Source organism: Parasteatoda tepidariorum, chromosome X2 (genome assembly GCF_043381705.1).
Source record: "Parasteatoda tepidariorum isolate YZ-2023 chromosome X2, CAS_Ptep_4.0, whole genome shotgun sequence".
Taxonomy (NCBI): domain Eukaryota; kingdom Metazoa; phylum Arthropoda; class Arachnida; order Araneae; family Theridiidae; genus Parasteatoda; species Parasteatoda tepidariorum.
The window spans coordinates 6,238,004-6,259,554 of NC_092215.1; the positions used below are offsets into that span (position 1 = coordinate 6,238,004).

Below are 21,551 nucleotides of genomic sequence, written 5' to 3' on the forward strand. Positions count from 1 at the left end.
ATAAACGAAAAAAACATCTTTTTGATTTTTTTATGTTGAAAAGCAAAATATTTAAAATTGCAAGAAAAAATTTATATCGGGAAACTTTCTTATTTCAATCTAAAAAAATTATAGAAATTTTTCAGCTAAAAACCAATTTTCTTTTTTTTTCTTTTTTTGACCTAGAAAAAAGAAACACCGCTCTTGATTTGTTTTTATGTCGAAAAGTACGTTGCGAAAATTATGAGGTGTAAAATTTCTGATTGTTCAAAAGCCTTCTAAAAAAGTGGTATTATATCACACTAACAACACTTAGAAGAAAAGTATGATTTAAACTCTCAGAATGTGGTAAAATTTACCTTGTCTCTGGCTCAATGAGAATACCAGAAAGCTCAGTAACTTTTACCGAAGCGCTTTGGCAATAATTTTGGTAAAACTAAAAATTAAAATATGGTAAATAATTTTGTAAAATTTGGTACTTTGGTAATTTTATCATAATACCAAAAAATAAATATTTATTCGGTTAAAATTTATTTATGGTTCTGTATTTTATACTAAATGAGTTTTAATAAAAATTGTGTGCTAATTTTAAAAACTAGCATTTCCGGTAAACCGTTACTATATGAATAGTTTAATTCCGATATAATTCGGTTTTATTAACCAGAATTATGTTGTTTCTTTTTTTCATCAGAAATTTCATTATTATTCAGTGCACCAATTTTATCAAAATTTTTTTCCAAATTAACAGAGCATATTCACAGTGCTTTTGAATTATTTTATGAATTGTTAGCTGATTAAGGAATTAAGCTGCATAATTAATATCCAATTTATAATACCATTAACATAATTTCTTGATACCAAAATACAGTCAAACCTCGATATCTCGAACTTGAAGGGAGAGCAGAAAAAATTCGAGATACCGAATATTCGAATTATCGAAAATCGCATGTTATCGATGGTAGAATAAAGGAAAATGCTCTTTACATACCTTATTTACTATTCCATATTTATTCTAAAAACACTTTTTACACTTAAAAAGATTCAATTGTTGTTGAATTGTCCTCTGACATATTCGGCTGCCTCTTAATAAATCTCCTTACAGTGTCCACTGCAGAAAGTGCTTGTTTGAATTGATTATGAGAATTAGTTTTCTATTCTTAAAATTTCTTTGGAATATTTTTTTTATTTTCAGAAAAAAAATCTACACTATTTATGGGGAAAAAATTCAAGTTATCGAGGGATTAGAAAAAAAATTCGAGAAATCATGGCTTTTTTAACATTGAGGAAATTTGAAGTGAATTTTTTTTTCTTCGAGGTATCGAAAAATTCGTGAAATCGAGGTTCGAGTTAGCGAGGTTTGACTGTAATTAGATAACAATAACTTCAAAATTCCCAAAGAAAATGAACTAAAATCATAATAATTGTTTAAATTATGGCGAGAGTGTTTCAAAGATTTATTGAGGTAACTTTAAATTTATTTAATTAAAAGAACAATGAAGCTTATTTCAGTAAACATTGAATAAATAAGCCTTGGTTAAAAGGAATTTTCTTATTAAAGTACAGAACCACGTGCAGAAATTCTCATATATATATTTAATTTCAATTTTATAATTTTAATTTTATAATATTGTGTACTTTAATGAAATTTTTGTTAAAAAATAATGAAACAAGCGAAACAATTCTGTACTTAAAATGAAGAATTCAAAGCACACCATATCTTTAAAACTTCTCATTACTTGATATTAAAGAAATTAAAAAGCATTTAAAGCAGAATGCAGGAAGAAACAGATTTTTCTTAAGTAAACTTCCGCTTTTATTACATATTTGGAACAAAAAAGCATTATCATAAGCTCACATTCAATTAGTTTTTTGTGTTAAACATTCTCTTTAATAATATACCCTCTTTTTTTGCTTTCTTGAACTAAAAATGCAAAGAAATTCCATCATTTTTTTCCCTTTCAGTCTCCCACAGAATGCTTTTCAGCGTTTAATTACACACACACACGAAATATTTCGTGTTCTTGCATGTTTATATTTTACACTTATATGAAAATAGATTTATTATTACATATTAAGAAGACTGGTCGTATAATTTTTGACGAAAAAGTCAGCTATCATGTGTTCGTGCTGACCTCGGTTCAAAACAAAGCTTATCCTATAATAATAATAAAAAAAATATTTTCCAGAATGCGCTAAATTGAAAGAAAAAATATCTAGTTGTTCGTGACAGTGATCAAAAACTAGGACATGGTTTTATTTGTGGCCTAGTTTGCTCAACAATGACATTAATATAAGTAATAAAAGTTTAATTATTAATATGACAAATACGACAAGCATAAATAGAGTTATTAGTGTGAATTTTGTCGCCGTTTTTTAATGTCTATTCCAAACTTAACAAAGATCTTTAAATATGCCATTTTTTCTTCAACAATTATTGAGCATATTCAAGCAAAATGCTTTTTTAAAGAAACATATTTCTGAAAAAAGGTTACGCAAAAGTTTAAAACTGAACTTTTTAGACAATTTGCTAGTCTTTAATTTAAAACGTAGAACTTATAGCTTGTAATGTATTTTAAAGAGGATTATCGCCCTAATGTAAGGCATTCAATAATAAAGCTGATATTGTTTAAGTAGGTTATATTCGTTATGTTTATTATATTCATAGATACATATTCACGAAAAGGAAAAAAATATGCCAATTTCTCATCAATTAAGTACATTCAATCAAAATACTTTTTTAAAGGAAACAAATTGCTTCAAAAATTATGTATAAAAGTTTAAAAGTGAGCTTTTGGAGCTAAACAATTTACTAGTCCTTGATTTAATAAAAAGTAGAAATTCTGCTTGTGATAACTTTTAAAGAGGGTAATCGTTCTAATGTAAGGTACTCAATAATAAGGCTGATACTGTTTATACTTATTTTATTCATGGAGACATATTCAATAAATAAAAAATAAATTTTAACAAAAAACACTTAAATTACCTTTCAAACCAGAAATCTTTTGTTATACTTCAAATTCTTTTTAAACAGAAACTTAAATATTGCTTAAGGTATATGAATTTAAATAGAAAAATTGTTATGGGTTCATACTGTATTTATTAAAACTCAAAAGTGTTCAATGTAAACAAAATTGCGCACTATCTAATAAGATAACAATACACCAGGTACTCAGTAATGTCTAAAATACTAATCGAAAATAAAATAAAATTTAGCGTACAAATGAAACATACGTACAAATAAAATATGCATACAAATAAAACATACTTACAAATAAAACATGCATGCAACATGAATTAATATTTCAGTGTACATATTTTTTAATTTAGAACAAACTAGGGTGTTACTGAAATTTGTTGAATTACTAGTGAGAAACGCTTTAAAACCAGTATGAATGCTTAATGAAACTTGAACTTGTTTCTTATAATAGCCATAAAACTATGCAACGGCAGAACTCTTTTCCTTAGCTTTACCTAAGCGGTGTCTCAGCATAATTTTTTTTTCAGTCCCGCTTTCCTCAGTAGTTTTTCCTTAGTATTTTTTTTTTATTTTTAGTTTAGTACTTTAATTTTGATGTTCCTTGTCCAGTATTCTTTAGTAGTACCACTTTCATCTTCGTTTTCTCGGATAATCAAGCAGTTTTTATGTTTATAGTACAAAATTGAAAAAAAGTGTTCTCAAAATTGAGCAAGAATGCGTCAAAATAGTTACGCAACAAATAATTGCAAAATTTGAAAAACCCAATGTATTCAAAATTATAACTGCATGTACTCTGTTTTGAGTGTACTTAGAGGCAGAAATGCGAGAAAATGATGTTCGTTGGCGGCAGACAGGATTCGAACCCAGGATATTCAGACCACCATCCCAGTCCAAGGAAAGTAAGGAACTTATATATTCAATTAGAGATCATGACGCGCTTATTTCCAATTTCATTGGTATAAAGTGTTTTTAAAATATTATCACAATAACTTAATCGGTAGTTTTAATTTCACTTTTTACTTATTTCCCCTAATCAGAAAAACTTTTAAGCACATTGAATTTAGGCCATGATGTGTCATTGTGGCTCCCATTATGCTATGCTTCCTCTCCGGCAGGGGGTATACGACTATCTTTGTTAGAACAAACACAGAGGGTTCGAATTCTGTTGTCAGATAACGAACATTTCTCTCTCCACATGCATGTACTAGCTTAATAATGAGTATTTGCTATTTCAATTTTGAATACATAGGGTTTTTAAATTCCACTATTATTTATTTCGGAACTATTTTGACACATTCTTGCTCAATTTTGAGAACACCTTTTTTTCTCCGATATTATTTCTAAAAAAATAGATCACCCTGAATAACTTTTGATCTAATAATCGGATTTTTTAGGATTCATTCTTAATCGTTGGAGGGGGTGACTTCAAATAAGCTAATTAATTAATTCAGACGATTAGTTACGAAATCAGTTTAATGTTTAGAAACCCATTTTCCCAGTGCTTCTTTCTTTGTAGAGATTCGTTAGCATTTCATAGCATTTTTCTCGTTTCAACATGAATTTGCGACTATGTTTATTTCATTCATTTTATGCAATCATTTTAAAAATACATATTAAAGTGGTCAGTGCTGTTTACAAAAGGCTATGACGCAAAATTTGAAATCAATATATGGAACATAGTTCTTAATATTTTTCCAGTTTTATATTTAAAAATTAAATTTTTTATCCATGAATAGAGACTTGAAACAGAAAACAAATATTATTGTGTTTCTATTTTGTCTCGGATTATAAACATCAGACTATAAACATAAAAAATCAGTGATAGTTTAGATTTTTTATTCATATTAGTTTCAATTCATTCTACTTTAAATTTATGAATAAAAATGAGAACAAAAAGTGTGCCTAAACTGAGAACTAAACCCAAATTCTCTTTAACCTGGAATCACATTGAACGACACAAAAATTTATTTTTCTAACGGCAAAAAAATAATAATGAACATTTTTATTATTTTTCCGCTTTCTTAATTATTGCTTTCGTACATTGCTTTATTATTATTTTTTAATTTTTGCTTATTTGTTTATTTTTTTATTTATTTTGTTAAAGCTCATTTTTTTTTAGATCTTAATTGTCATTGAATAGTGCTTTCAAAACTGTGCTATTCTATTAAATAGCATGACGTTTTTCGAGATGGAAACAAGCAATTTCCACCTCACATTCAATGCGGTGTTAAAATAGAGACAAGAATTTCATAAATTTTAATGAAATATCTATCGAAACCAAGACTTTCAATTGTTTTTTAGTGCTAAAAGTGTTTAGTGTTATTCATTTCTGAAAAAAATTCATTTTATGGACTTGACAGAGTTCGATATGACATGTTTCCTTACACAATTACGTTGTATCTTTGTTATAAATTTAACAGATCCATTGCTTTTTTAAGAGCGTTTGCCGTTTATAAATGTGAAAATATACCACATAATTTGTTTGAAACAATAGGTATGTTTGTATTATCTAATAAGTGTTTATAAATGTTTTCCTTTACCATTTTATTAATGACATTATTTTCTTTTTGTTTAAAATAAACTTTTTCATAAGCAAAATTTTTACATAGGTTATGCGGAGTGTTGTTATTGGAGTCTGGCCTACACTTTGTGTTTTATATTTTGTTGCATCAGTAGGAGCACTTAGCGGTCCAAATGTGTGTACTAAAGAACAAAAGTAAGTATACTGTGATTGCTCTAAGAAATACTGCAAAATACTATAAGTACCGAGAAATACTGTAAATATAGCGGTAGAACAGTCTAGTCTCGCGTCACAAAATTATGTTAAAAATAGAGTCTGTATTAACAGTTCTGAGTAAGTATCGCCTCCATTTCAAAAGTCGCAGAATTCAACAAGCAGTGTTTCTAGTTGGTATAGTTTTGCGGCAATGTCAACCTTCATCTATGAAAAGGTACCCCTCCATGGAATCAAGTTAGCCGACCGGCCAGTGTAGGGGGCAGGGAACTGTCCTTGCATCAGAAAGGTTCTGGGTTCGAATCCCGGGCAAGGCATGGATGTTTCTTTGTCTCTATCTGTGTTCTATGTCCTCTCTCCTTTGTGTGTAAATGTGACCCGCCCTATAAACGGGTTGTGGTAATGTGACGTGGTGACGCTTCGCCACAGGTGCCCACTGGGTAACGAAAAGAGAGTTAGCAGTTCTGGCACTTTCTGTGGCCAATGGACAATAGTTCCAAGTGCCCGCCATTAAAAAAAAAGAATCAAGTTATCATGCCTTATATACTAGTGAATTTTAATTATATTTCTGTAGTGGTAGATACACTTCAGTACTCCCCCACTAGAATTATATCTGTGATAGAATTCGATGAATGAATACCGCTAGTTGATTCCTTGCTGTTTTGTGCAAAGCCGAGAGAGCTGTATTAAGATCAACGTAATTTTGAGTGCTTATTGTGAGAGCTGTATTAAGTTCACGGTCGTGGTCGTTCCTGTGCCGACTTTAGCAGTCGAGTGAATACAGGCCAACGTTGTGTATGATCGAGGCTGAGTAGCAACAGAGCGAGGAGATAGATAAAGTCGCAGTCACAAGTAGCAAGTCAACTGTTCAATGTGGACCATCAATCGAAGTAGGTGTGTTCAGTTTGAAGTGGGCGTTACTGCCAAGATAGGTGTGTTCATATGGAAGTGGGAGTTTCTGTCAAGGTAGACATGTTCACATCACGTCCGGGTCACCAATGAGGGGATGGTAGCTATCGCCAATGTCAACCATCATTTATAAAAAGTTACCCCGCCATAGAATCAAATTAACATGCCTTATATTCCAGTGAATTGGAATTATACTTCTGTAGTGGTAGACACACTACAGTTTCATTACTATAGATTATGAAATGGTGATGAAACTCACGCATGATTGCCATGTTAGATAAGGTATTCATAATCAAACTACCTTACGAACAAACATGGTATTATACTACAATAACAGCATAATTTCAATCTAAAAGCAACAAGGCTTCATTAACCTAATGCCAGCTGCGAAAAATTTGTTTGACGAAACGACAAAATGTCTTAATAATTTGAGATGTGAGAAAGATGATGGAAAAAGATGTAAAGAGATAATACAAAGACTAAATTTGAGTAGTTAATAAAGGCTAAATCATCACTTCTAGCAGCTAGAAACCTCAACACGGTTAAGTATAGTCTTTTCTAACTACTTAAAAACATAACTATCATTGCGTGTTTGTAAATTTTATAAGGAAGCGTACAAAAACAAATAAAAATCTACGTGAGCAATTCTGAAAGTAATGTCTTTTTTTTCTATAGGAGCACAAAAATCGTTTATTCTATATAATATTTACATTACTTTTTAAAGTTAAACATTTGTGCTATTGTCCGCATGCTTTGTGATAGTTTCATATGCTCACTCAAATTCTGGCTATGTATGGGCCACCCTAAATAACTTTTGATCTAAAAATCGGATCTCCACGCTTTAGGATTCATTTATTATGGTTCAAGGGTGTGACCACAAATATGATAATTAATTAGTGCAGATGATATTTTAAGCTACGAAATCAGGCGATAAAGCGTAATTTCTCTAAATAAGCATACCTTTTTTTCAACGAATTCTGGAAAGCAAGGTGCTGAAAGCAGGAGAGCGATCCAAAGTTTGGAACCCTCAATGCTATTTTTTACTTTTTGTATTTTTCGCCAAATCTCAGAAACTTATTAAGAGAACTAAAAATTTTTGCATACAATTGCAAATTCGCTTATTCAAAAGTAATTCCATGCAAACAACAAACTTTTGTAAATATTTATTATTTTACTTAATAATATTCGAAAAAAAAATTTAATTATAAGGTAATTTCTACGTCAGATCAAATTATGTAAATTTACATGGAAAAATGCAAAATTTGAGCAAAATTGGCTGAATAGTTTCCGAGAAGTTGAATTTCAAATATACTACTTCTTTAAAATTCAATTTCTCAGGAACTATTCAGCCGATTTCGCTCAAATTTTTGTATTTTGCTATGTAAAATTACATACTTTAAAATGACGCAAAAAATTATAAGCCATACAATTCAAAATTTTTCGAAAGTTAATAATAGGAATAATAAAAAATATTAAATATTTACAAAAATGATTTTTTTAATGGAATTATCATTTGATAAACGATATATATAATTGGGTGCAATTTTTTTTTAATTAGCTTCAAAATTTCTTGAGATATGGTGAAGTATGCAAAAAGTAAAAATTATCATTAAGGGGTCCAAACTTTGGATCGCTCTCCTGGCCGAACTATGGAGACCACATTTTCCTGATTACTGTTACCCCCTATATCTTAGGGGTCAGAAATCTGAATTCATCGAGAAAAAAAAAGGTATATTTATTGAGAGAAAGTACGTTCTTGTGTCTGATTTTGTAACTTAAAGTATCGTCTGCATTAATTAATTGGCGTATTTGAGGTCACCCTCTCGAACCATTAAGAATGAATCCTAAACCGTGAAAATCCAATCATTAGATCAAAAGTTATTCAGGGTGATCCTTTTTTTTTCCCTTTTTTTTGCACACTGTACATAAGATAGTATTGAATCTTACTAAATCCCACTTCAGAATAAATCGATATAGAGCAGAATTGCTTAAAGTCAAAGTAGATTAACTTTATGTATGCTAGAACCACAATAAATGCTGACATATAAACTATTCCATGGTGGCGGTTTCTTTATGTTACTACTATTCTCAAGTATATTATCGGTATTTGCTTATTGCCTTATCTTCTTACAAGATTTTAATCAAAATAAATGCAAACTGTTCTGTAATGACTGAGTCACTGTGTTACTACTATTCTCATGAATAGAATCGGTATTTGTTTGTTGCCTTATCTTCTTACAAGATTTTAATCAAAATAAATGCAAACTGTTCTATAATGACTGATTTACTGTGTTACTACTATTCTCATGAATAGAATCGGTATTTGTTTGTTGCCTTATCTTCTAACAAGATTTCAAACAATATAAATACGAACTTTAATAGTAGTGGAACATTTCATATACCATACACAAGATTAGATAGGTTTGACTGCTAGGAGTACAAACCCAGCATTACGACAAAAATGTTAAATCGCAAAATTTTAAATAAGGCATTTATCATTGTCACTAAACTCAAATAATATTTATATTTTAGCTCATAAGAAATTTTTTTCGTTAATGCACTCTTTAGCAACACGCAATTCGATTGGTTTACTCGTGATTTTAATACAAGTAGTATTAACTTTTTTGTATTATACATATGGTTCTTATCTGAAATTATATTAATTCTGCTTAATTAAGTGAGAGTTTAAATTTATTTTATTTATTTAATAGCTTTTCTTTTAAAATTATTTTGTTAACTAAATTGATACATTCTCTCTTTGACAAATTTATAAGAATTCTTTTTACATATTAGAAAGTAAAAAGTGAAATAAACTAGGGAAAATTTTTTGATTCTTTAAAGATACTCATAACTTTCTTAATCTCTCAGAGGAAGAAAAAAAATCTTATAAGAAAAAGATACTTTAATTTTGTATCTTAGACTAAAAGGTTTTTTAACTATAAAGTTTACGAGAAGAAATATTTTACAATTTTTATAACCAATACTTTTTAAAGAAAGTAGTTTAAAAGATTTTATTTGTTGGACTATAAAAATCTAGTATCTTCATTATAAATATTGCATTTTATTTATTAATGCTTAAAAGATCAATAGTAAAAAAGGTCATTAAAACTCAGTAATAGAAAAAGTCAATAATAAAGCTTTTAAGAGTTTCAATTCAAATAATATTTAAAAAGGATATGATAATTAAAAAGCAGATAATAATTAAAACTAAATGATGTTGCACTTAAGGTGTATGATTTATTCTATTTGTTGAGTTAAACTAAATGAACATTTTAACTTCACAATTTAAAGTAGAAAATGTTATTATGAGTCATACTAAAGCCATGAGTAATTGCTTTATAATAAAAGGAAGAAAGATAAAATTTTCAAAATATTCTCTTTGACATTTTTCATCTATCACTTAGAAAATAAGAATATTTAAAATCATTTTTATTATGTAATAGCTATTTTCTTGCAATATTTAGATACAATAAGAGTATTTGAATTTACATCTTTATTATCTTCCTTATCAACCAAAAGTGAAAGCGTGATTTTTTTGAGTAACTTCATAAAAATTTTAGTTTTACACTGTGAAACAGAAAACTTGATTATAAGTCATGGTTATGAATTTTTTTCATAATAAAATGAGGTAAGGAAAAAACTGACTCTCTGACTTCTTTCATTCATTGTTTAGAAAATAAAAATATGCTTCTTATGATCTGTACTATATCTTTATTATCCTCCTTGTCAACCAAAGAAAATAATGTGATTTTTTTAGTAACTTGATTAAAATTTTTGTTTTACAATTTGAAACAAAATTTTTATTATGAGTCGTGCTAATAAATTTGTTTTTATTATGATAAAATGAAGTTAAGATAAAATTTTTAAAATTCTCTCCCTGGCTTTTTGCATGTATGATTTAGAAAATAAATAAGATTTTAGTCATTTCTGAAAATAGTATATTATTTATAATGTATTTGTTTTTCTCGGGCAATATTTAGATACAGCAAGACGTTTTAGATCAATATCTTTAATATCTTCTTTATCAACCAATAGCGAAGATGCGATTTTTCAGTAACTTGATTTAAATTTCAGTTTTACACTTTGAAACTGAAAATTTGATTAGGAGTTATGTTAATAAATAGATGAGTAGTTTTTATTTCATAATAAAATATTGATAAAAATTTCCCAGATCTTTCCCCTTACTTTTTTCATAAACTATTTTGAAAACAAAAAATATTTATAATTTTTCTTATAATGTATTTGTTTTTGTCGAGGAATATTTAGATAAAACAAGACTCTTTGAATCTATATCATTATTATCTTCCTTATCAACCAAAAACAAAAGTGTGATTTTTTTAAGTAACTTGATTGAAATTTTAGTTTTACACTTTGAAACAAAAATTTATTATGATTCATGTAAATAAATGAGATTTTTTTTACAATAAAATGAAGTAAGGATAAAATTTGAAAAATATTCTCTCTGACCTTTTTCATATATCATTTAGAAAAGGAAAATAGTTATAATCATTTCTGAAAATAATAATTTTTTTAATGCAATTGCTTTTGTGCATTATTTCGATACAGCACCAAGTTTTGGATCTATATCTTTAATATCTTTCTTATCAATCAAAATCAAAAGCATAAGTTTTTGTAACTTGTTAAAAATTTCAGCTTTACACTTTGAAATAAAATATTTATTATGAGTCATGTTAAAAGAATCAGGGTTTTTTTCACAATAAAGTAAAAGTAAAATTTTTGCAAAATATTCTTCCTGAATTTTTTCATAAATCATTTAGAAAATAAAAATATTTGGAATCATTTCAGAAAATAATAATTGCTTACAATGTAATTATTTTTCTTGTACTACATTTAGATATAACAAAATTCTTATAATATCGTATTAACTATCAAACAATAACAAAAACACGATTTCAATTTTTTTCAAAACGCCTAGTTCGTCGACTTTTGACATCTAAGTTTTATATTTTGAGGCAAATTACTTTATAAAAACTATGCTCAATTTATGGGTTATTTTCTCCATGAATTAAATTTGAAATGAATGACTGAAGGGAAATAAATTTAAAATTGTAAAATGTTGCGTTTGATTTTTTCAACGTCATTTAAAATCTAAATAATAGACATAATAATTTGTGATAACAGCAGTTTTTATAATGAATTAATTTTGTGGCGCAATACTTAGATATAAAATCACTCTTATTTTCTTTTAAAGGAAATAAAAAATAAGCAAATCCGGGATATTGAATAAAGTGACAAAGATTTACGTTTTAAAGTAGGAATCATAATTTCCAGTTATGCTGTATTTCTGTAAAAAAAATAAAAAATTCTAATGAAATAAATGAACGAGAAATAATTTAAATATCCTACTCAATTCATTCTTTCCTTTATCAGACAAAAAATTATTGTAATTAGTTCTTGAAAAAAAATATTATAACTTTTCATCTTGTGGAATTTCAGACATAACAAGACTCTTTGGATTACTTACTCTCGCCCTTATCAAATAAGAACAACAACATGGTGTTTGAACATTCCTCCAAGATGTTCGGTTTACAGGTAAGAAACATTTACATTTACACGAGAATGGATATTTTTTTATACATTACACCGGGGTATTAGCGCACCTGAAAAGTCATGAAAAATCATGGAAAGTCAAGGATTTCGGTATTGAACAAAATTTTTCATGAAATGTCATGATTTTAACTATCAAAAAAATCATGGAAAGTCATGGATTTAGGTCACCCAAAAGTTTAATTTTTTAAATAGAACCCCCCCCCCCAATTTTATGGTGTACCGAATATCTGAATTTGTAATAAAATCCCCACTCACAATCATATTTTATTAAAATATAAAATATTTTTATCGTGTTCTTTAAAAATTATGGTGTTTTTTCAAGAAAAGAAAGAAAAGGCATCCTTTCTAAAGCAAATTATCTTTTAAATTTCTGTGATTTCAGAATTTTTGTTATTATTTATTTTTTTCATTTTATTAATTCAAAATTCTAGCTGAAGCAAGCCAGTTATTGGTGATTAAAATTCCGAAATGAGAACAGAAAAATCAGGAGTATTTCTTTCCAATCCGATACAGAAGAAAGGTATCTTTAAAATATAATTCTGCGGAGAAAAAGAAAAAAAATATTATATGCTTTTGTATTTTTTTTCCAGCTATTTTATTGCTTCAACTCTTTCTTCACTCTGTTTTTTTTAGTTTAAAATCTGTAAAAATGAAGACGCAGAGTATAACGCTCTTGGTTATACCAATTATTTCAATTAATGTTATTATAAAGCTTTTAAAATTTATTGTTTTGTGTTCGTCAGAGAAAATAGTAACTTCGTTAAATCATAAAAATTTCTTGAAATGAGTCACGGAAAGTAATGAATTTGAAAATCTAAAATGTAGCACATACCCTGATTACATTTTTTATTCTTAAGTGTGCATTGGTTATGGAAACCCTAACTCTATGTAAATAATTTTTCTGCAGCAAATGTTTCGGAAGATTATACATAGCAAAACTGTTGACAAAATTTGAAAGATATTGCTTGTAGCTTTTAGGAACGGCGCTCTTTTTACTCACGCAAAATTTGTATCGAACAAAATGAGTGTTGGAATTTTTTTTAACTCATTTCCTTTTTCAAAACAACGATCATTAAAGAAGTATTCTCATCTAAATATTGCAATCCGGTAGAATGATTTCAAAGTTGTATGGTATGTTGTTGTTGTTTCTAATGCCATTTACCAATACCAGTAAGCTTGCCTGGTGAAACCAAACGAATTTAAGGTAGAAGGTGCACTTCCAGTGTTGCCATCTATGGCGAATAATACGATGTCAGCCACACATTCGTCACAGCCCGTTTATAGGGCAGGTCCATTCATACATCCATTTATTCATTCACAGATCGTATTTTTTGACCTGAACCATAGAACGATCAATCTCAGAACCCCCAGAGGTGCTTTATATCCTTTTTTATTTTTTTATATCCGTCGTTGAAGTCGTTGTCAATCCAATTTTGGGTTTACGACTACTAATGCTGAGCTCCGTAGCCTTGTAATTTTTGAGCCAATCCTGAAGACAAGGAAACTCCTGGATCAGTACCCCCAGAGGTATTGATTTGTTGTGGGAACTTGGAGGACTTTGTGACTCGAAAGATTTAACGCTCATCAGTAACCATTTACTACACGGGGAGTCTTCGGCAGGCGGGGATCGAACCCACGAACTCTTGGACATGGGTGGGCCCAGTGTCCTACCAACCAGGCTATTCCGGCCCTCCAGAGGTATTAATTTGTTATGGGAACAAGGAGAACTTTGTGACCAGACAGATTCAAAGTGAACCAGTCACCATTTACTACACAGGTTTTCTTCGGCCGGCGGGGTTGGAGCTCGCGACCTCCTGGATATGGGCCAAACTCCCTACCAAACAGGCTATCCCCGTTGTTGCGGGTATTAAAGCTAGAAAGAAGTTATTAGTTTCCTCTTTTCATTTCGGTCGATCCCAACTTTGAATTGGTAAAAATGACACCATTTCTGAAAGCTTCAAACGCGATCTTTAATACTGTGCCAACAGTTTTGCCATGTAAAATCTTTCAAAACTATAGCTTCTTAAGGAAAGAAAGTTTACATATAGTTAGTATAGAAGTCTTTCCATAATTGTGTCCAACCTCTGTCTATTATAAAAGCATATTGCAATTCGAAGTTATATCTGATTAGATCAATGTAATATGGTTAGCAACGAGCAATTTTTTGATAAAATATACCTAAATAAACATCGTTACTTATAAAATAATTTATACAAATTACAGACATCAAAAAACCTCCTAATTCTACGGAAGAAAAACATATTATTCACGGGGAAAAAAACTGCTAAAAGAAAACTTAGCGTACTATAAACATTCTTGCTCTTTTTACAGATTTTCCCTGTATATCTGACAGTTTAAACCTATTTTGTTGACAAAACAGTTTTCTCTTTTTTTCATTCTAATCATAAACAGATTAAAACAATTAGTTCAAATCTAGTTTTTTGCCTTGCAGCATTGCTTGTTGTCTCGACCTTTTCCTTTACTATTATTTTTTATACTAGCTCATCGCTTTTCAGCAATTATTTTATGGTTTCAAACATCGCATAAATAAAACGGACATCCGATTTTATTGTCAAATTGATATTCTACCTGATTATTATACTTCCTTAGATATAATTTTTTGGTTAGTTAAGTTGCCAGACATTTTTATACGGTTAAGCCAATATAATTTCAAACGTTTTTACATTGAAATATTATTTCAATAAGACTTTATAGATAAAAACAGTTTTCTTTTTACTGTGATACGAGAGCTGTGGTAGCTCAAAAGACTTTTGAGGAGGTCAGGTTCGAATCTCAGCGTCGTATAAATCATACTCTGAACTTGAATTGACCACAATGATGACACAGCTATTTTGCAGAACTTTCATTTAAAATAACAGTGATCGCAAAATAACAGAGTCAGTTTTTGAATGAAAAATATTTATCTGCGAAATTAACGGTTTTATATTGGTATAACAGCTGACAGTTTTTTCCCCGTAAATTTAGTAGATTTTTCTTTAAAAGTGTAACATACTAATGATCTTCATAGTAACGTAATATCGATCAGGAATGCAAATCCGTCAAATAGAAACGATATGTTCATTTAGTGAAAGAAAGCTACGTTTTTATGTCTGAATTCACAACTTCAACTATCGTGTGCATTAAGTAATTAGATAATTTTAACTTAGGCACTTCAACAATTAAGATTAATTTATAGCGAGTGTAAATACATTTTTTGGGTCAAATGTCTTTGTTATCATTAGCGTGTTTTCTGTATTATTTTGCGCTTAATACAGTGCGCAAAATAAACAAATTAATTAATTAATTAATTAATAAAAATAAAAACGGACCACCTTGAATAAATTTTGATGTATTAATAGGGTATTCACGTTCTAGGACTCAATCTTAATGGTTCGTGGGGGTGACGTTTAATATTTCAAATTAATTTGCGCAGGAGCTATTTAAGTTACGAAGCATGAAAAAATATACTTTCTCTGAATAATCATTCCGTTTTTTAGAACGGATTCTGTTTAGTGACCCTCAAAATAAAGGGGGTATCTGCAATCTGGAATATATGATTATATAGTTTGTTTAAGAGAGCAGTTCAATGTTTAGATTCCTTATTGTCAATTTATTTTATTTTTTGGTATTTTTACCATATCTAGAGAACTTTTCAAGCAAATTGAAAAATTTTTGCATTTAATTTTAAAATTCATTTGTCCAAAGATAATTCCAGGCAAAAAATGACTTTTAATAAAAATTTCTTCTTTTTTATTGCTTTGTATAATAATAGTCGAAAAAATTTAAATTCTAAGGTATACAATTTTTTACGTCAGTTTAAAAAATGCAATTTGATAATGGCAAAATAAAAAAAACAATTGGAGCAAAATCGGCCGAAATGTTCCTGAAAAATCAAGTTTCAAAAAGTCGTATTTTTTTTAATAAGCAATAACATCTGTATTTTAAACAGCCCAATAAACGTACGTGTTTAATATAGATCTTCATTTTTTAAATTTTAGAACGATGTATGGAATTTCAAACAAACAAATAGTGAAAGAAGAAATTGATGTCGTCAAACGTTGTTGTTTTGGATATGAAGAAAAAAATGGCGAATGCGTTTGTAAGTTGACTAATTTATAAACTTTACCCCTCTGATTGTTTTATTTCGCGTAACTTATATGAACCTAACAATCAATTTTAATACTTTCTTGTCATATTCTTAACATGCTCTTTCAAATCGGACTATTTGTTGAAAGTTTAAGTTGCTACAATCATCTTTATATTCCTGCTACATAGGATGTTCCATAAAAACTAGTCTTGATATATATTAATAGAATACTTTTTGAAAATCAAATCCAAAGATTATACACATTTTAATGAACAAGTGAGAAAAAAAACTTTGTCAAAAACTGAAGAATTTCAACTGAGGAAGACCTGACTGGAAACATCGAAACTTGTTTGATTGCCAGAAGTAAAGGAGAATATTTGGAGGGTGACTATGAGAATTATTTTGGATATAAATATTTTATATAGGAAATTAAACTGGTTAAAAAAAATGTCCCATCTTCTCAAAATTTTTCCATCTCACAAATGATTTGCCCGATGTGGAAAGCGCGTTTGCTTATTTCTCGTTTGAATATTAATTTGCCACCTCTAATGTGCATGCTTTTTTTCTTTCATTTTGGACAGGAAGTTTCTGACATATACGGGGTGTTACGAAATTCAACCGAAAAATTAAGAAATTTGGTTAATTATATCAAGAAGATGATTATTACTATAGAATATAGGGTTGCTATCCACGTTGAGAAAAAGAAAATCGCAATTTACTGAATTTATCGGTAATCTTTCCCGAAACGCTTTGGTAATATTTTTTTGTAAAATGAACAATGTGAGATGGGATTTCTCAGGTGATAGAGCGTTTGCCTTCCAATGAGGTGAACCATGATTCAATCCCGGCGATGGCTGGTCAATACGAATTCCGCATCCGGCTTGCACCGACCACTGTGCTGACGTGAAATATCCTCAATGGTTGACGGATCATGGGTTAGAGTTCCCTTGCCAACAGGTTAACCGTTGAAGGTTCTCGAGGTCTTCTTCTCCATGTAACGCAAATGCGGGTTAGTTCCCTCAAAAAGTGGCAAATTTCTCCCAATACTTGATCCAGGAGTTCCCTTGTCTTCTGGATTGGGTTCAAAATGACAAGGCAACGTAGTTGAACATTATTGGTCGTAAACAAACTCAAAAATAGGGTCGGTTGTTGAACGACGGTTATAAAGAAATAAAAAAATAAAGAATGTAATATGGTAAATGTGGTATAATTTGGTAATTTTGTCATGATACCTTAGAGCAGGGATGGGCGAACTTTTTTAGTCGAGGGCCAAAAATCGGGGGAAAAAAAGTTTGGTGGACCGAGTAGAAACTTGTAAAATAAAAATAATAAAAAAATGATATACAAGTTTTAATTCAAATATTTAATGAGATGAATGAAATTGCTATTTCATTTTTAAAAGCTCCTTATATTGAGGTTCGAAGTGAGATGTGCTTATTTTAAGGAACGATGTTAAATGGTTTTCTGTTAGTCTACTTCTGAAATGATTTTTTCTAAGGTTCATAGTTGAAAACACTTGTTCACATATATAAGATGAAGCAAACATTACACTGATTTTCTGGGCATGAGATATTAAATTTTGGAAACTATCTTTTGGTAATGATTTGCAAAACTCAAACATCTTTAGAAACAACACTAATGTGCGATCTTTACATACTCAATAAATAATGTTAGAACTCGCACCGGCTCGTTGGAGCTTAAAATGCGCTGTCTGCCACATGTGAAGCATAATTCACCTATGTTAGATTTCATATGTCTGATCCTCGAGAAAGAAAAACATTAGTTGGAGCTATTCTATAAAGAACTTCTGCGTTCAAAATTTCACCAATTGAAGCTGTCTGTGCTAACTATTTCAATCAATCCCATCAATAGAGAAAGTAAAAAGATCATCAGTACTTTGTTTAAAAAGAAAGAAGAAAAAATAGCTTTCAACAAGGTAAACAAAATAATGGCTGTAAAATGTAACTTGTTTATATTCGCTACGGATCGGCAAGTTAGAATTCTATCCGCGGGCCGGATAAAACCTTCCGGCGGGCCACAGTTGGCCAGCGAGCCGTAGTTTGCCCATCCCTGCCTTAGAGCATGGCGGAAAAAAGCATTTCTTTGGTCAAATTTACTTTTCGGATTCTTATTTTTTACTAAATTTGCGGTGATAAGAACCAAAATTTGGAAAATAAGAATTTCTGGTAAACCGTTACCAAATGAATGACTTAAATAGAGTACATTTTGGCCTTATTTACTAAAATTATGTTGTTGTTTTTTTAAACTAGTGATGTCATTACCATACAGAGTCGTCGGTTATTTTCCCAGAAGTAACGAAAACTACACTAGTTACATATGCTTTTGAAATATAAAAATATTAGATGCTCAGAGTCCATGAGTTGATAAAAAAACACTGTTTTATAAAAGCACAGCTTAACATGTACAAATATGTATTCTATCCATATATGCGCGTAAAATGAAATTCGTAATAACCAACATTAATATATACTTTCTTTTAAAACTGAATTCAAAAAGAGAACACATAAGAGGTCCAAAATTAATGCTTAAGAAAGTAAAAAAATTATCAAAATCTAAGGAACCACTACTGAGAAAGGCGGGACTGAGAGCATTAAATTTGTTTGATTGCCTGAGGAAAATGATGGAAGCTGAAAGACCAATCCGATATCTCCAAGTCTACACAAGTAATCAACATGGGTTTTGTTGTTTTACATTGTCTAGGGGAGAGTGGGGTCAATTGTAACAGGGTACGATTGTAACAGAGCAAAAATTTCGAGTGTCGGGTTCTAGATTTGGTTCCAAGGTGGCGCACAAGGTGTATTTAATAAATCTACATGTACACCCCTGCTGGCAACCATTATTATGTACTTTTGAAAGAGTTACATCACAAAAGATAATTTCACGCTACGTAAGTACTTTTTTTCGTATTAGAATATTATATTGTAACAAAGTAATTTTGTTTAAACAAACAAAAATTATTAACCGAATATGTAAGTGGACACCAAAATTAACATTTCAAAAAAAAATATTAGTTTTGTTAATTTACTAGCATTCTTTTTAACAAATGAAGCTGAAAATGGCGTCTTGGGGACGATTGTAACAATAAGTGAAGGGACGATTGTAACATCTGAAATAAATAATCTTATGTTAACAAACCATTACTTAACTCTTTAAGAACTACCAATAGTTTCCTATATCATTTATATTATGTTGTTTATTACATTATTTCATGTTGTTTATTACATTACATTATTTTATTTGTCACCTTTCACAGCATAAATTAAAATTTTTAACCCCTTGAAGTTAAAAGTTTTACTCTTTAGGTCTCTGCTCATTATTATTTTTACTCCTAAAATATCACTACTATATTGATCAATTAAAAAAATATCACAGATATGATAATATGTATAATTAACTATGTGATAGTTGAATTTATGAACCGTTACAATTGACCTCGTAAGTGGGGACAATTGTAACAAGTGCACGACTGTCAAAAATTGTTAATAACTAATATAATAGCATTTAAAATAAGGTATTTTTTTTCTGGTAGAGGATAGTCTACTTAACTCGTCTGTCAATTAATACTAATAATATATTGTAGTTTTTGTTAGTTAAAAATAGTTAAGTAAAAAATTTTACAATTGACCCCACTCTCTCCTACCTAAGAAATTTTCCTCACCTAATATTTGATTTGATTTAATTCTTAAAATTTGATTTTTCTTTCTATTTTAATTTGTTACATTTAATGTGAAACCTTTTCTGACTTTAGTTTCTACACGAATTCTGAAAGATTATAAAACGCCTAGTATATTTATAATTAATGTGACCTTTAGTTTAGAGAAAGAAAATATTTTCGAATATGACATATGCATGCCAATGAATAATGAACCGATCTAAAAAAAAATTATAGTGTCTCTCCATTGAAAAACATTAATTGTTGAAATAAAATGTAAATAAAATATTAAATATTTTACTCGATTATTCTTACAGCAAGTTTCAAATGTGAAAATAATGGAACACTCTTACAGAATGGAACATGCCTCTGTGCACCAGGTAAGAATTTTTCAACNAAAGAAAGAAGAAAAAATAGCTTTAAACAAAGTAGACAAAATAATGGTTGTAAAATGTAACTTGTTTATATTCGCTACGGATCGGCAAGTTAGAATTCTATCCGCGGGCCGGATAAAACCTTCCGGCGGGCCACAGTTTGGTTAAATTTGCTTTTTGGATTCCTATTTTTTACTAAATTTGCGGTGATAAGAACCAAAATTTTGAAAACAAGTATTTCTGGTAAACCGTTACCAAATGAATGACTTAAATAGAATATATTTTGGCCTTATTTACCAAAATTATGTTGTTGTTTTTTAAAACTAGTAATGTCATTACCATACAGAGTCGTCGGTTATTTTCCCAGAAGTAACGAAAACTACACTAGTTACATATGCTTTTGAAATATAAAAATATTAGATGTTTAGAGTCCATGAGTTGATAAAAAAACACTGCTTTATGAAAGCACAGCTTAACATGTACAAATATGTATTCTATCCATATATGCGCGTAAAATGAAAATGCCATATACAGGGAAATTCGTAATAACCAACATTAATACATACTTTCTTTTAAAACTAAATTCAAGAACAGAACACATAAGAGGTCCAAAATTAATGCTTAAGCAAGTAAGAAAATTATCAAAATCTAAGTAACCACTACTGAGAAAGGCGGGACTGAGAACATTAAATTTGTTTGACTGCCTGAGGAAAATGATAGAAACTGAAAGACCAATCCCATATCTCCAAGTTTACACAAGTAATCAACATGGTTTTTACTGTTTTACATTGTCTAGGCACTTAGGAAATTTTCCTCACTTAAAATTTGATTTGATTTAATTCTTAAAATTTGATTTTTCCTTCTATTTTAATTTGTTACATTCAATGTGAAAGCTTTTCTGACTTCAGTTTCTACACGAATTCTAAAAGATTATAAAACACCTAGTATATTTATAATTAATGTGACCTTTAGTTCAGAGAAAGAAAATATTTTCGAATATGACGTATGCATGCCAATGAATAATGAACCGATCTAAAAAAAATTATAGTGTCTCTCCTTTGAAAAACATTAATTGTTGAAATAAAATGTAAATAAAATATTAAATATTTTGCTCGATTATTCTTACAGCAAGTTTCAAATGTGAAAATAATGGAACACTCTTACAGAATGGATCATGCCTCTGTGCACCAGGTAAGAATTTTTTTTATTCACAAAGTGTTTTAACAAACTTTTGCATTCAAAAACTT

At 29.4% G+C, this 21,551-nt stretch overlaps 2 protein-coding genes across 2 annotated transcripts in view; both read left to right on the forward strand.

Annotated features, from left to right (window-relative positions):
- Nucleotides 1-5,568: 5,568 nt before the first annotated feature.
- Nucleotides 5,569-16,289, forward strand: LOC139427259 (protein draper-like). Its single transcript, XM_071188313.1, has 3 exons — nt 5,569-5,672; nt 12,057-12,152; nt 16,169-16,289. The coding sequence occupies exons 1-3, from the start codon at nt 5,569-5,571 to the stop codon at nt 16,287-16,289; spliced, it is 321 nt and encodes a 106-aa protein (XP_071044414.1).
- A 2,606-nt stretch (nt 16,290-18,895) lies between these two features.
- The window catches only part of LOC107455522 (multiple epidermal growth factor-like domains protein 10), a 50,072-nt gene continuing 47,416 nt past the window's right edge, over nt 18,896-21,551 (forward strand). Inside the window, exons 1-3 of the mRNA XM_071188314.1 lie at nt 18,896-18,941; nt 20,248-20,310; nt 21,433-21,495. Coding sequence (XP_071044415.1) covers nt 18,896-18,941; nt 20,248-20,310; nt 21,433-21,495 — 172 coding nt within the window. The remainder of the gene's footprint in view (nt 18,942-20,247; nt 20,311-21,432; nt 21,496-21,551) is intronic.

Excerpts from the sequence above, each read along its gene's own strand:
- LOC139427259 (XM_071188313.1), top strand. The coding sequence starts at position 5,569 with ATGCGGAGTGTTGTTATTGGAGTCTGGCCTACACTTTGTGTTTTATAT. Across the intron at positions 5,673-12,056 it reads GTGTGTACTAAAGAACAAAA|ACATAACAAGACTCTTTGGA; the intron begins GTAAGTATACTG and ends GTGGAATTTCAG. Across the intron at positions 12,153-16,168 it reads CCAAGATGTTCGGTTTACAG|AACGATGTATGGAATTTCAA; the intron begins GTAAGAAACATT and ends TTTAAATTTTAG.